Source organism: Mya arenaria, chromosome 12 (genome assembly GCF_026914265.1).
Source record: "Mya arenaria isolate MELC-2E11 chromosome 12, ASM2691426v1".
Lineage (NCBI taxonomy): Eukaryota > Metazoa > Mollusca > Bivalvia > Myida > Myidae > Mya > Mya arenaria.
In genome coordinates this window covers 15,342,509-15,356,705 of record NC_069133.1, presented here as the reverse complement: position 1 = coordinate 15,356,705, position 14,197 = coordinate 15,342,509, and the positions used below count along the sequence as shown (strand labels likewise).

The 14,197-nt window shown below is 35.8% G+C and overlaps 1 protein-coding gene across 1 annotated transcript; it reads left to right on the top strand.

Moving 5' to 3' along the window:
* The first annotated feature begins 419 nt into the window (after positions 1-419).
* LOC128211564 (aspartate aminotransferase, cytoplasmic-like) lies at positions 420-13,698 on the top strand. The gene is made up of 9 exons (XM_052916507.1): positions 420-582; positions 2,522-2,645; positions 3,783-3,840; positions 4,666-4,774; positions 5,335-5,447; positions 6,328-6,583; positions 7,341-7,506; positions 8,827-8,969; positions 10,088-13,698. The coding sequence occupies exons 1-9, from the start codon at positions 426-428 to the stop codon at positions 10,249-10,251; spliced, it is 1,290 nt and encodes a 429-aa protein (XP_052772467.1). The 5' UTR covers positions 420-425; the 3' UTR covers positions 10,252-13,698.
* Positions 13,699-14,197: the final 499 nt, after the last annotated feature.

Sequence of the window (14,197 nt, the reverse complement as noted above, 5' to 3'; positions counted from 1 at the left end):
GAAAGAATGTACACTATCTAGAACAAGTAGTGGCCCCAGTACATGGAAAACTCCAGATGAGACTCTGATGAAGACTCGTTCATAACAATAATCTGGCGCCGATAACCAAAAAACCTTTTAATTAATTTAATAGCCATAGCCATTTAGTTTGAGGGCAAGTTTATCTGTCATTAACAAAACACACCAGAGCATTAAATCTTAATTATAATTCCACCACAGCTATCGCAATGTTATAACGTTACCGTCAATAAGGAAAAAATACCGTGCCATGCATTGCCGGGATTTATAATCTGCTAATATCCTGGTATCAGCTAGCCCCGTATCAGAGAGTGATACGGACACCGGGAGATACTGGGTACCGGATACCGGGTTATAACACAAACCGGTAAACACGCACCTTGGTAACATTGACCTGACCCTGACCTATGGGTGATCACTTTACCGATCACCATCCGGCATACGAGAAAATGGCATCATCCGTATTTCAAGATGTGGAAATGGCATCCCCGATCGAGGTTTTTGCCTTGATTGCGGAATATAATCAAGATCCACACCAAGATAAAGTGAACCTGAGTGTCGGTGGTAAGAATACCACTTAAAATTGCACTGTAGCACTATAATTTATTCGTACTCAACATGTTTCGTACTTATTATCAATTATAAAACAACGTTTTGTTCTGGTTTTCATATTTAAAGGTTAAATTTGACTGTCTAGTTTTTTGTTTACTCGTCGATTAGCTCGAGATATTATCATAGCGTTGATGTCAGTGGCATCGTTATCGTTGACAGTTGCTCAAAAACATTAACCTTGGGCTTGGCCATACGAGCACGGCGATTAGTTCTCGGACAGAGTTTAAAAGAATAGTATTCTGACAATCTGAATACAAATTTCTTTTTAATAAACATCAGCTCAATTTCTGTTTAAAAATGCACAATAAACTGAAGTTAAATAACTTTTATTCTCGTTGGTTCTGAATTGTATATTTAGTATCAAGCCAAGAGGTCAAATTCTAGTTCAACAGTAGTAGTTCTCGGACACCAGAAAACCAGGAATCTTGCCTAGTAAAGGCAAAGTAAAGATTAAATATATAAGCCAAAATAACTCTATTAAGCCGAATAAATGGGTCGGGTACGAAATGACTATCTAAAGGTAACAAAATGAGCAAAAATCGGAGGGTTTGAAATAGTTAGGGTATGAAATGACTATAAACCAAACAAACAAACATTTTGTATACATGTCATTACACTTATGACTTACCTTGTATGTCTGGTAAGTATATGTAAGAGGGAACGTGACTTATGCTTATGCTAAACACTCTAAACTGTAAGATTTTCTCTCCTTTAGTTAGAAATTAAATCTGCAGTGTTACGGTATTTTTCCGCGTATGCGTACTGCCCTTGAAATAGCCAGCGGAAATAAAGTGTGATCATTTTTTCGTGTTTAATTAAAAATAATCCTTACCTGTTGGAAAGTGTCAGTACCTACAGTTATGGTTTAAGCACCTGACTGATAATAACCAGGCCTTTGGTATGTGATTTCAAAATGAGGCGAAAATAGTGATCATCCCAGAACTACTGTCCTACTGTAAGTGACAGTTAATATAAATAACACTAGGAGGATCTTACAATTTTTGCTATTGGTAGGCTAGTGGTTCCCATATGCCTTTGTTATTTACTGAATATTGAATGCAGGGCAGTGATTCATTGTGCTGTTATTGGTCCCGATTGTAACAATGTCTGAAGCTATTCAAAGTTCAAATTGTTACCAATCACTCTATTGACTTTGTAGCTAAATGTTTCTTAAAAAAAAAGAAACATTGAAGTAAAATCAGAAATCTAATGTTAGGCATAAAATGATAGGCAGGTGCTTGCCAGTGCATTCTAGTTATGATGAGGTCTTCTTATTTGTTTTATTTGTTTTAAATATGTTAACTTAAGAAAGGAACTTATTTGGTACAGGTACATGTTGCCAGTAACTTGCTCTTGTATAGCAGACACATAAAACTAGCTTTAATAAGGCCTAAAAAAGAAATACATTTGGTTCGGGTTACCCGACCCTACCTACGGAATAGGCGCCGACCCTAACGTTTTTATAGTCAGTTTGAAAAAAAAAATGAAAAACTAAAAAAAATAAAAAAATAAAAAAAATCTTTTTTTTTTTGCTTTTCAATATGTAGTTTAAAACCTTAATTGCTTATATAGAAGATAACTTTAACACCATTCTCCAATGATGAAAATGACATTCTTATATAAAGCCTAATAAAAAAATAAATAAAAAGCCTACCTACCCTACCTATTTTTGAAAAGGATGTAACCCTAACCAAACAATTTTTTTTTTTAGGCCTAACCAAAACAAAAAGGCATTGGCATTAGACAATTATGGGATATGGGCCCCTAAAAAGGCTGAAAAAAACAACAACTGGACTCTGCCTGTTATTTATCTTTCTCCTATGACTGTTTTCATGTTGATTTTATTCATGAGACAGTTTTCTAAATGCATCCTATTATCCCTATTTTCTAGCATACAGAGGAAATGATGGCAAGCCGTGGGTGTTGCCGGTTGTGAGGACGGTAGAGGCCCAGATGGCCAACGACCCGACACTGAACCATGAATACCTCCCTGTAGCTGGGCTACCAGATTTCAGGTAAGGGACTTTTGTTATTTAAAGTTAAGTTAGGAAATACAATTGGTTAGGGATATTCAACTTATGTTGCACTACTAAACAATTTCTCAAGGTCTGAAAAGCTTTTATTACTGACAAACATGCAGTGGTCGAAATTAGCACAAGCCCGCAAGCCCTGCAATGGTAGAATGTAAAATTCTGAATTTTATATTGCAGGGCTTGTTCAAAAATATAATTCTATGCAATAGTATAAGAATTCGGGCTTGTTCATCCGAAAGTCTAATTTCAATGACTGAATATGTTTGTTGTAAGCAAATGATTTTCAATGGCCTCTGTATAAATTAAAAACAGGAAATATATTGCACCATAATTATGGATTTCACATAGGGTTTTAGCCAGGTTTTTGAAAAAAAATGACGGGGTGCTGAAATAAGGGACAGGGATGTAATATAGGTTTCATTGTTTCAACGGTCGAATATATATATATGTAAAATTTGTATGTAATTACTTATAATAAACATATTAAACGTTTTTAATCAAAACAAAAGAAATATTTGATGCTCTTTAAGCACATTGTTTCATTCAGAATGGTGTCAATTTTGGTCTGAGGTCACCATGAGAGCACAACTGTGCTTCCAAGCAAGGTCAGGGGGCAGCACCTTTCTGAGGGGTTTAGCTAGAGGGTTATGGGTGCTGCACCCTGTCTCTTCTTGGAAGCACCCTTCTGCCCTCATTGAGACTAAAATGTGCACCCTCCTGCCTTCAAAGAATTGAAAGCTTAAGATAATAAAATATATATTTCATTTTGATTAAAACTTGAAATATGATTATGCATTTAAGCAAACTTTATATAATTGGTTGTTAAAAACCTAATATTATTGAAATAAGCAAAATATCAAACATTTTCTATGAAATTCACAATGCTTTAATGATTCACAGCCTGATTCACTGTGCCCTTTTGTACCTTAGCACCCTGTCCTTTTTAAAACCTGGTTAAAACTTTACTTCTAGAACTTTTTAGCTAAAACCCTAGAAACAATATGATATTAAAAATGTCAAACTTAACCTGATATTATGAGCACGGTATACACTTGTACTAAAATGATCAAATACATGCATATGTAAACTATATGTAAGAGTAATTTGGTTTCCCTGTAGAACGGCTGCCTGCAAGATGCTGCTAGGAGAGGATGACCAGGGAATTGTCCAGAACAGGGTAACACAACATCTTTGTACTTTTGAAATAGGCAATATACTAGTATACAAAGTGTACTCGATTGCACTTGTATTAATTATTTGTGTGTAAACATTGATAAATAGCACAAGTGGATTCGGGGGGGGGGGGGGGAGGGCCCGACCCCTTTCATTCGTCCAAGCCTACAATTTATGTCAATATCAGAGAATAAAAGTAATAGAAAATGCACCATTTCGGACTAAAGCTTTTTAAAAACAGTCTTGGGGGATTATCCCCAAACTCCTCTGCCAACATTTTAAACCATATGAATTAGGGTACTGAGGGAGGGGCAAACGTCAAAAGGTTACGCCTCTAAGTTAGGCCCGCACTAACCTCAATTTCTAACCTGAAAAGGTATTGGTCAGATGAATTAAATTATGTTTCATCTAGGACAATACATGTTTTAATTATTAAATTAAAGAAGAACCTGTCTGAAGTTTTAATGTATTTTTTTCATGTCTAGTTCTTGCATCGTCCCTGCACCAGTAGCTCACTTGCCTAGTGCTCAACATTTAACGGGTAATACTGAAAAAAAAGGTGTGTTCGGTAATAGTTTAACCCAGGAAAGTTGTATCCCATGTATCAGTGTTTTACACCGAGCACATTTTACATTAAAGAACCAAGAGGTTTCTTCACAAAGAGCTAGGGTATTACACCCAGATCTTTTGTATCTCACTCTGTAAAAGTGTTTCTCCAGATCTTCCATGTGTGGAAAAACATAAGAAATACTGCAACTGGAAAAAAGGTTTTGACAATAAATTAAATGACATTTAATGACATTCTAAGTTGTTTAGTGTGTGCATGTAGGTATGCGGGGTGCAGGCCCTGGGAGGGACGGGTGCCCTCAGGATTGCAGCCGACTTCCTCAAGAAACAGATGAAGTATGACACAGTATATGTCTCCAATCCTACCTGGGGTAAGTGACAGTAATACAGGTAGTCCGACTTGATGTAACAAGCAGAATTTTTGTGATATTTCAATGTTGGAGCAAAGTTCAGCAGTCTTAGTACTTTAGTTTAACCATATTTTATTCAACATATATTTCAGCCATCAGATTTCAATATTTTATGTATTTGATTCAATTAAATACGTGTATGTGGTATATTGACATGGATTTAAATGAAAACATAGCTTACAATGTTTCCCTCAGCTGGGAGAGTACAACCTCACAAAGGCCTGGAGAGAAACATTATAAGCTCTGCTTTCGTTTGAATTTGATTCAATATATAATATATATCTTGACACACAATGTTGCAATGTATGATATTTTGTTTAATAAAATATGTTTAGACTATAAAGGCTCTCATAATTCAGGGATTTTCCTCTTTCTCTGTTCTAGTAATGTATACGATCAATTGTCAATGTGGTCATATTTCAATCATTGACATTGTTATTTGAAAAATATCCGGGGTATCAAAGGAATTAAGCAGTTCCTTTATATAAATATATATTTTATATATCTGTATACAATTTCAGGTAACCACAAGGGTATATTCAAGAGTGTGGGCTTTTCAAACGTGAAGGAGTACCGGTACTGGAACCCGAAGAATCTAGGCCTTGATATTGACGGCATGCTGGAGGATCTCAGGGTATGTTTAATCCATGCCAGACCTGAGTCCATGTGTAGTCTCATCTGGCTGGTAGGCTTTGGGCCTTCAAAACCAAAAACACCAACAACAAATGAAATAATTAAATTTAGCATGGAAAAAACTAAGGCCATAACAGATTAACGGTTAGTTATTTATGAGAATGAGAATTGAAACCTGATGCTAAACTTAGAATCAATTACATATGGCCTTATCATAAGGTGTGAAAGCAAGGACGTAATAACTGATTGTTTATTTAGTGTCACTAAGGAATATTTTCAACCTGCAGGCAGCCCAAGCAGGATCAATAGGGCTTCTTCAAGCTGTATTTTGAACATTCATGCCATACAATATCAAGTTATAGCAAGAATATCAAGTGCTCGTCAATAAAAATAACAGTAATTAAGTTTTATAAGTTCCCTTCACCCACGGCGGGTGTTGTCCAGTATGTTGTTTCATCAATAACTTAAGAAGCATTTTGCAATCAGCACCAAATTTGGTCAGAATGTGTATGGGTATAATATCTTGTTGATGATTGCAAACAGATACTACAAAAACGTTTATGGCAGATTTTAACCGTGTTAAAGTATTTGTAAAATTAATTAGTAAATGATTAACTTTAAAGTGCTATTACACAGCTACTTGAATACCATGAGACAAATGATGACACGGGATGAGTGAAAGTGAGTATACAGTAGAAACCCTGAACTGGCAGTGACCGTTGAAAATACCTCAAGCCTCGGAACATTCAAGCCAAGCAGGAATGGTCCTTTAGTGTAAAGAAATCAGTCCTTTACATCCATTTTCAGCCAATGTGGAATTTTCGAGCCAAGCGACATTGTGCCAACATGGTTTGACTGTATAACAATTTTTCTATCCTCAGGGAGCTCCAGCAGGATCAGTTGTTATTCTTCACGCCGTTGCCCACAACCCGACCGGTGTTGACGCCACCGAAGCGCAGTGGAAGATGATCGCTGATGTGTGCGCAGAGAAGAAACTCTTCCCTATTCTTGACTGCGCCTACCAGGGTTTCACGTCGGGAGATCTTGACAAGGATGCGTGGTCCTGCAGATACTTCTCTTCAAGAGGATTTGAGTTCTTTATAGCCCAGTCATTCAGCAAAAACTTTGGGTTGTATAGTAAGTAAATTTGTCATGTAAATTTGTCGTCTTCCCCTAATTTCATGGCATTAATAAAAGGTTGCGGTTTAAGATCTTCACTGAGTGATCACAGAAAGCAATTATTCATGAGTCTCACCATGATAGAGAATAAAAAATTTGAAATCACAAGTGAAATGAGTTTGATCTTAAAGCTACACTCACACAGATTGACCATTTTAACAACTTTACAATTTTTGTCTTGGAAAAAGCAAATTTTTGCCTAAATATCTGCAAACCAATGATATAAGATTGCTGGCAAAGAAACAGACTGTATATTTTCATATTTCCGTTTGAAAACTAATGTTTTGTGGCTGAAACCGTTACTAACAGTTTAAGAAAAATGCATAAAACATCAATTTTTGAACATAAATATAAAAATCTGCGATCTGATTTTTTGTCAGCAGTCTTATATAACTACTGGTTTCCACTGGTTTTTGCAAAAATAGACTTGTTCCAAGGCCATAATTACAAAAGTTGTCAAAACGTTCAATCTATGAAAGTGCAGCTTTAAACCAAAATTGAACAAATTTTATGTTCATTTTATGTTCAGGTTTTTAATTTTTTTTTTCATTTCAACTGGTTTTAATTGGATTATCTATTGAAACACATGGCATTGTGATGTCATTCAAAAAAATCAACTTTTATTAAGCAAAACGGGAAAAATAATATGATATTTCGCAAGAGCATAAATGAAAATTTCATTATTGGAATATTAATCCTTTCGATGATTTTGCAGACGAGCGTGTAGGTAACTTGTGTGTGATAAGTACGACCTCGGATGCCATGGTGAAGGTTCGGTCGCAGATGGAGATAATCGTGCGGACGACCTGGTCCAACCCCGCCAACCATGGGGCCAGGATTGTTGCTAGCGTCCTCAACAACCAACCACTTTGTGCCGAATGGTAGGAATTTTTGAATTACGGTTCATTCTTGTTTCTTTTTTCTTTACTCAATTTGAGGATCATTCCAATAGGTATACAGTGTTTTATAGTTAACAAAATATATCATTATATAAATATATAATAAAAATCAGTACGCATAACAGTAATGAGCTGACCAAAACCAGTTATTATTTTTGGACTTATTTTTTACAACAAATGTAAAAAAATTGGAGAAATTTTGCTTAACCAGATTGATTAAAAGTGTTCAAAAATAAAGATAAAAAAAATCACATGTTAGAAAAACTAGCTGAAAATAAGATCTCATAAAGTATTTTGTGGATGTTTTCAAGATGTAGCAGTTATAAACATACTTTCATACTTAAACATACTTTCATACTTCTTTCTTCATGGTTCTCACTTTAAACATAAGAGGGAGGAGAACCCCATGGGCAGTTACATAAACACAATTTATTATGCCCCCCTTCGAAGAAGAGGGGGATATTGCTTTGCACATGTCAGTCGGTCAGTAGATCAGTCGGTCCGTCAGTAGACCAAAGTTTGTCTGAGTGATAACTCAACAATTGCTTGACGTATGGTCGTCAAACTTGACATGAAGATAGGGCCTGACCAGTAGATGACCCCTATTGATTTTAGGGGTCATCGGGTCAAAGGACAAGGTCATGGTGACCTTATATGGTAAAAGGATTGTAAAGCTTGTCTGAGTTATATATCATCAATGCCTAGACCTATGGTCATCAAACTTGACATGGAGGCGGGGCCTGACCATTAGATGACCCCTATTGATTTTAGGGGTCATCGGGTCAAAGGTCAAGGTCACAGTGACCTTGAATGATAAAAGGTTGTCCGATTGGTAATTTTACAATGCCTGCACCCATGGGCCTCAGTCTTGACTTGGAGGTTGAGCCTGACCTTTAGAGGACCCCTTTTGATTTTGGGGTTCATCGAGCCAAAGGTCAAGGTCACAGTGACCTTGAAGGATAAAAGGTTGTCCAAGTGATAACTCGACAATGCCTGCACCCATGGGCCTCAGTCTTGACTTGGAGGTTGAGCCTGACCTTTAGATGACCCCTTTTAATTTTAGGGGTCATCGGGCCAAAGGTCAAGGTCACAGTGACCTTGAATGCAAAAAGCTTGTCTGTGTGAAAACTTGACACTGCCTGCACCCATGGCCCTTAAACTTGACTTGGAGGTCCATGCATATTTCATTCAATTGTCCAAATAATCCTGACAACATGACGCTCAGGGGGGGGGGCATAATGTTTGACAAACATCTCTTGTTTTTTTTGCCCCTCACACCCTATTACATCTATTCACACACAGGAAACAAAACATCAAGACAATGGCTGATCGTATACTGCTCATGCGAGATCAGCTGCACCAGAAGTTGAAGGCCATTGGTTGTCCTGGTAACTGGGATCATATCGTCCAGCAACGAGGAATGTTCAGTTACACTGGACTCAATGGTATAATAATGATAGGCTTGTGAACAAGTGACAATTTCCCCACACAACCTTAACATGGATATTGTTATATGAGTATTAAAAGGAAAAATATATATTTAATTTACCCTGGCCAAACAAATGTACCTAGACTCAATATATTTTTTGGTTACATAAAATAGATAACAATTGTAATCTGTCATAGGCTGATTTAGCGTTACAGCTGGTGTACTTGTGGACTGGCATTGTATAACACTGTTATATTTTTTATGGATTGCAAAGGGAAGGGCGAATATCAAAAGTTTGTGCCCTAAGTAACTAACTTCAATTTCTGGATCTGTCCCTGACAAACTCTTTATGACGAAATCATAATTCCCTTGATAGAATAAAACCTACCTTCATTTTTGTTGGATTCATAAGTTTATAATTGTATAAACAGTTTATTAACATGGAGTATAAACTTAACCAACAAATGGTAGTAAAACACCTCCGTCATCTAAATAATAGCCTAAGTACCGGGGTACTGTATAAACATATAATTAGATTACATAATCTACAAGCCTGTACATATAAACATACATAACAAACCTAGACATTTACAAGCCCAACCTTGATTTGGGCCTTTGGGCTGGTGCTTATTTTGATCACCTGTTTACTTATCAAGAGTGGTTTAGAGGTACAGGTGCCTGCCTCTTACCCCCGAGTTTGTACCATGACTCACTGTGTATAGGATGCTATCAGATAGGAGGCAGGCAAAAAAATATGAGAAAAATCAGGAGAAAAACATTTAAACCATAAAAAGCATATATAGGACCCAGTTAAACATGTCAAAATCGGCAGCCACCATATTTGTTTTGACAAATTTTATTGAGTCGAAAAAAAATGGCAAAGGTTAAAATAGTACTGCACATGTAACTCAAAGATAAAATATATTGAAATAACAATGGTACAAGTGGTTTAAAGCAGGTTTAATCCCCAAATAGGGACTGTTTTCATTTCCTCTCAAAATTGACACCAGTACCACTTCCTACACAGGGAACTGACTTGACCATAATTCAATAAGCATTTCAGCTTTTCTCACAATCCTGCTCAAGGAAAGAAATCAATATAAACTAACCTGTAAATGTATGATATTTTCACAGGACAGCAATGTGAGCAATTGAAGAAGCGTTTCCACATCTACGCGATGAAGTCTGGCCGTATCAACATGTGTGGACTGACCCCCTCTAACATCGACTACGTTGCCAAGGCAATCAACTCTGTGGTTACAGGGGCCGCTGACCAAGCACAGCAGAGCAGAATATAACATTGTTGATAGGGAACTAGAAAGAATTCATTTTTGTGAAGGACTTGATGATTTGTTTTCCGTTAAACAGCTTTCCGAATTTGAGAAGATTTAATCTGAAAATAAATGAATATTAAAAATGTATGCACATATTTAAATTTATTAAGGATAGAAATGATAAACTAATTTGCTGATATCTATTAAACCAGATTGGTAATTTTCTGTATCCGGACTTGTCACAGTAGTTAGAGACAGACTTTTATTGATATTTTTAGTTTTAAGCATTTAGAATACCGAAATGTATATTTGTAACTGCTTTAATCATGTATCGGAATTCTGTTGTTTTTTTGTTGTTCCTTTTACCAGACTTGATACATGACTTTTTCATGTGTTAAAAGGCAAATTTGTTGTGATACTTTTGGACAGTTTTATTTAACAACTAAAAAATATAAAAAAAATACTCATTGAAATATGCTTCAAGCTTTGGATCTATTTTTCCATTCCTTTTTGTCTGTATTAGGCACTGTATTTTGATCGAATGTATTGTACAAACACTTCTTTTGGATCATATGTGGCGATAAGTAAGAGGGCCACCGCGGTGTGCGTGGAAGCGTGGGGCGTGAGCCTGCGTGGAGCTGCTGCGGGTGCAGATCTTGGTATTTTCAGTAAAATATTTGACTTGTAATTTTAGTCAAACGGGTATTAATCTTTGCATGTTCGACTCTAATATTCGTTTTAGTGTTCTAAATTATATTCTGTCCATAAAGATGGCAATATTTTTCAGGTTATCAGCAGGCAGCTGTAGCTGGTTTTTAACCATGTACATCAGCTGATTTCTAGAGGCTGTGTCAGACATATATGTCATATTTCTGATGATTTACCCTGGGGACCATTCCGATATTTTGTGTCTTAAAAGCACTCAAATATCAGCCCAAGTAGACAAACTATCTTTTCGAACACATTTTGGAAATATGGCGGCACCTGGCCCAAATTTCAGCTAAATGAAATATGATACCTAAGTTTGTTATGCTTAACATTATAGAGAAATGGCAGCCAGTTCTTACCCTGTTAAATTTAACAAACATCTTGACATGATTTGTCACACTTACTCAATGTTGAACTAAATATCGATCTGAGTATTATTTTTGTAAAATCTTTGATTAGAAAGTCCATTAATGTCTTAACAACTTCTTCATGTGTTTTAGGGTGCTTTTACCAGCTTTTTTTGAGGTTGTGGTGAAACCATCATCTGACCCTCATGTTGAGTTTCTTTTCTGAATATTTTAACAAACCATTGATTTAATTAATTCAATGAAAAGAAAATTGTCTCCGAAGTTCATGCTTTATCATTGAAATTCAAGAAGAAAGTCTGTAATGTTTAAGCTCACCTGAACGCGAAGTGATCAAACTGCCAACTGACTACGAAGTGGTCATACCTAACCCATGTGGTTGAAGGTGATTTTTTGTGATTGTCTTTTGTCCTTTGTCCATTATATGTTTGTATGAACACTAGCATCCACATTTCAGATCCAATCTTATTTAACGTTGAACCTAATGAATATGGCCACGGGATCTCAGCCGAGATTATGGACACAATCTGACCTGGAGGTCAAGAGTTATCCCCCTTGGTTTATCAGAAAATGCCAAAACATTGTTACCAATCTAGTTGAAGTTGTTTAACAAGTGCCAAATGCATTTATTATAAGAAGGTTATTGCAACTGAATACATTTTCATGATCTGGCAGGGTAGATAAAATATAAATACTCAGGGATGTGATTTGTCCGCGGATTCGCGGAATTCCGCGGATCTAATGGCCCCAGGCCCCCCCCCCCCCCCCAATAAAAAAATAAATAAATATTTTTTTTTTTTTCGCTGATTAAAAAGATACTAGTGCACTTTTGGTTGTTAGTGTTGATATCCCAGTTTGCTTCAAATTTAAAGTCAGAAGAACCCTCAAAAGAGCTTCTAAAAAGCCAGTTTTTCTTCTACAGCAGTGTGCTTTTGACCCCAAAAGTGCCCCAAGAACCCATGGCCGAAATGGTTTCAGCCCTCTAGCTGCCAGGTCAATCACATCCCTGAATTACTAGGAACAATAATACTTAGTGTTGACATGCATGCCTCTGCCAATGGATCAGGGGTAGGATTAATATTTAATCATTTAGAAAGCCTCTGACAAAAACAAACGCAGTTTCCATTTAGTCATTAATTGATTTTATAAAGTCGGTTATATAGAATTTTGCACATGAGAGCTGGTTATTTGAGGGGAATTAAGTATCATACTAAGTAATTATTTTTGCTTCACTTAACAATTAATTCGGCATTTCGGTCAGTCTTGTGTCTTTTTAATGGTGAAGTGAAGCATAAGTTAACAACAAGTATTACCTTGGTATTATTGCTCCCAGGTAAATATAATTATTTATTTTTTATATATACATACATGTGTATATATATTTATATTTCTTTTGGTTATATTTTGTTCATTAGATGTTACCTTAAATATTACCTATACAAGGTATGCTTTTGTAACATTTATTTTGTAAATTTTACTAATTTTATCTTGAAAATTTGTTTTCATACAAGTTTTTTTTGCAAAAAATGCCATGTCAATAATAATCAGGTAATAGCAGTCAGGGCTGATTTTCAATAATGAGGTGTACATAAGGTATTATAAATTGTACAAAGACGTAATGATAATAAAGCAAAATATGCTTATTGCAAATAAGTGCTCTAACTTTGTTAGAAGATATCTTACAGAATGTGTTAAGGATCTAGGTATATAAGCCCCATCTGTCTAACGATCGTAAGATTTTGTATGGTCACTTTATCGAATCGATAGTTCTGTGTAGTAATAATACCTATTGCCAAAGTAATAGTTTTATTTGTCAGTTCAAACCTAATATATTATATTTGGCCAGTAAAACGTTCAATTTTTTTTGTATCACTGACAATATGCTGAATTGAAATTCTTGGTCTTATGAACTTTTGTCAGACCTGCGCTGATAAAATGGCCCCATAGTGTATATTTTCTACAATTTTTACAACACATCCAACTCGGACTATGGGTATTAAATCTTGAAAAATGTTGCTTTCACTTGCAAAGTAAAGTGAATGAATTCTGCTTATACTTGTTTATAAAGAAGTTTTATACTGTTCTTAACACATGTTGTTTCAGGAAATTCACATGTTATCCATTTCTGTTCTGTAGCGGGTAGATAGTATGCAAAATACAGGTACCTATTCTGTTTTCCACTCTCGTATTAATACAGGCAGTATACATAAGCCTACTTTCCGCATAGTTTAGTGCACATATTTACACAGTATCTTTTAGATTCATTGTTTTTACCCTGCTTGGTATTATTGTTATAGAATGTCATTGAAAATGATAATAGTGTGCTATTTGTTCACCCCTGTTTTGAGATCTAGTTTAAATCATCTTGTTGATTTCTGAATAAAAGTTCTATGCAGTAGTTGTTTTTGTATTCTAACTTGTGGAGTATTATAAATTTATTAAAAAGGATAGAAACATTCACTCTTTCGGTTTATTAGTGGTCTAATGCTTTATGTGTCCACTTTTCACTCAAGAGAGGTTGTTTGTCCGATCACCACCAGGATGAGAGTGGTCTAGTGGGCAAGGTGTCCACTTTTCACTCAAGACGTTGTTCGTTCGATCACCACCAGGATGAGAGTGGTCTAGTGGGCTAGGTGTCTGCCTTTCACCCAATAGGTTTTCGATCCCAACCAAGGGTTCTTTTTCATGGCACGTCAAAATGGACACATGTACGAGGAATTGCTGCGATTCTATAAGCTATCATGTTCCTTCGTATTCGTTAAATCTTGCTAACATTAAAATGCCTTAAAACAACTTAGATATAACGAGCCGTAGTGACACAAATGCCCCATTTATCTGACAATATTAATATAAATATTTTCATTTTCCTTTTAATGTATCCTCTTTAGTCTTATCTT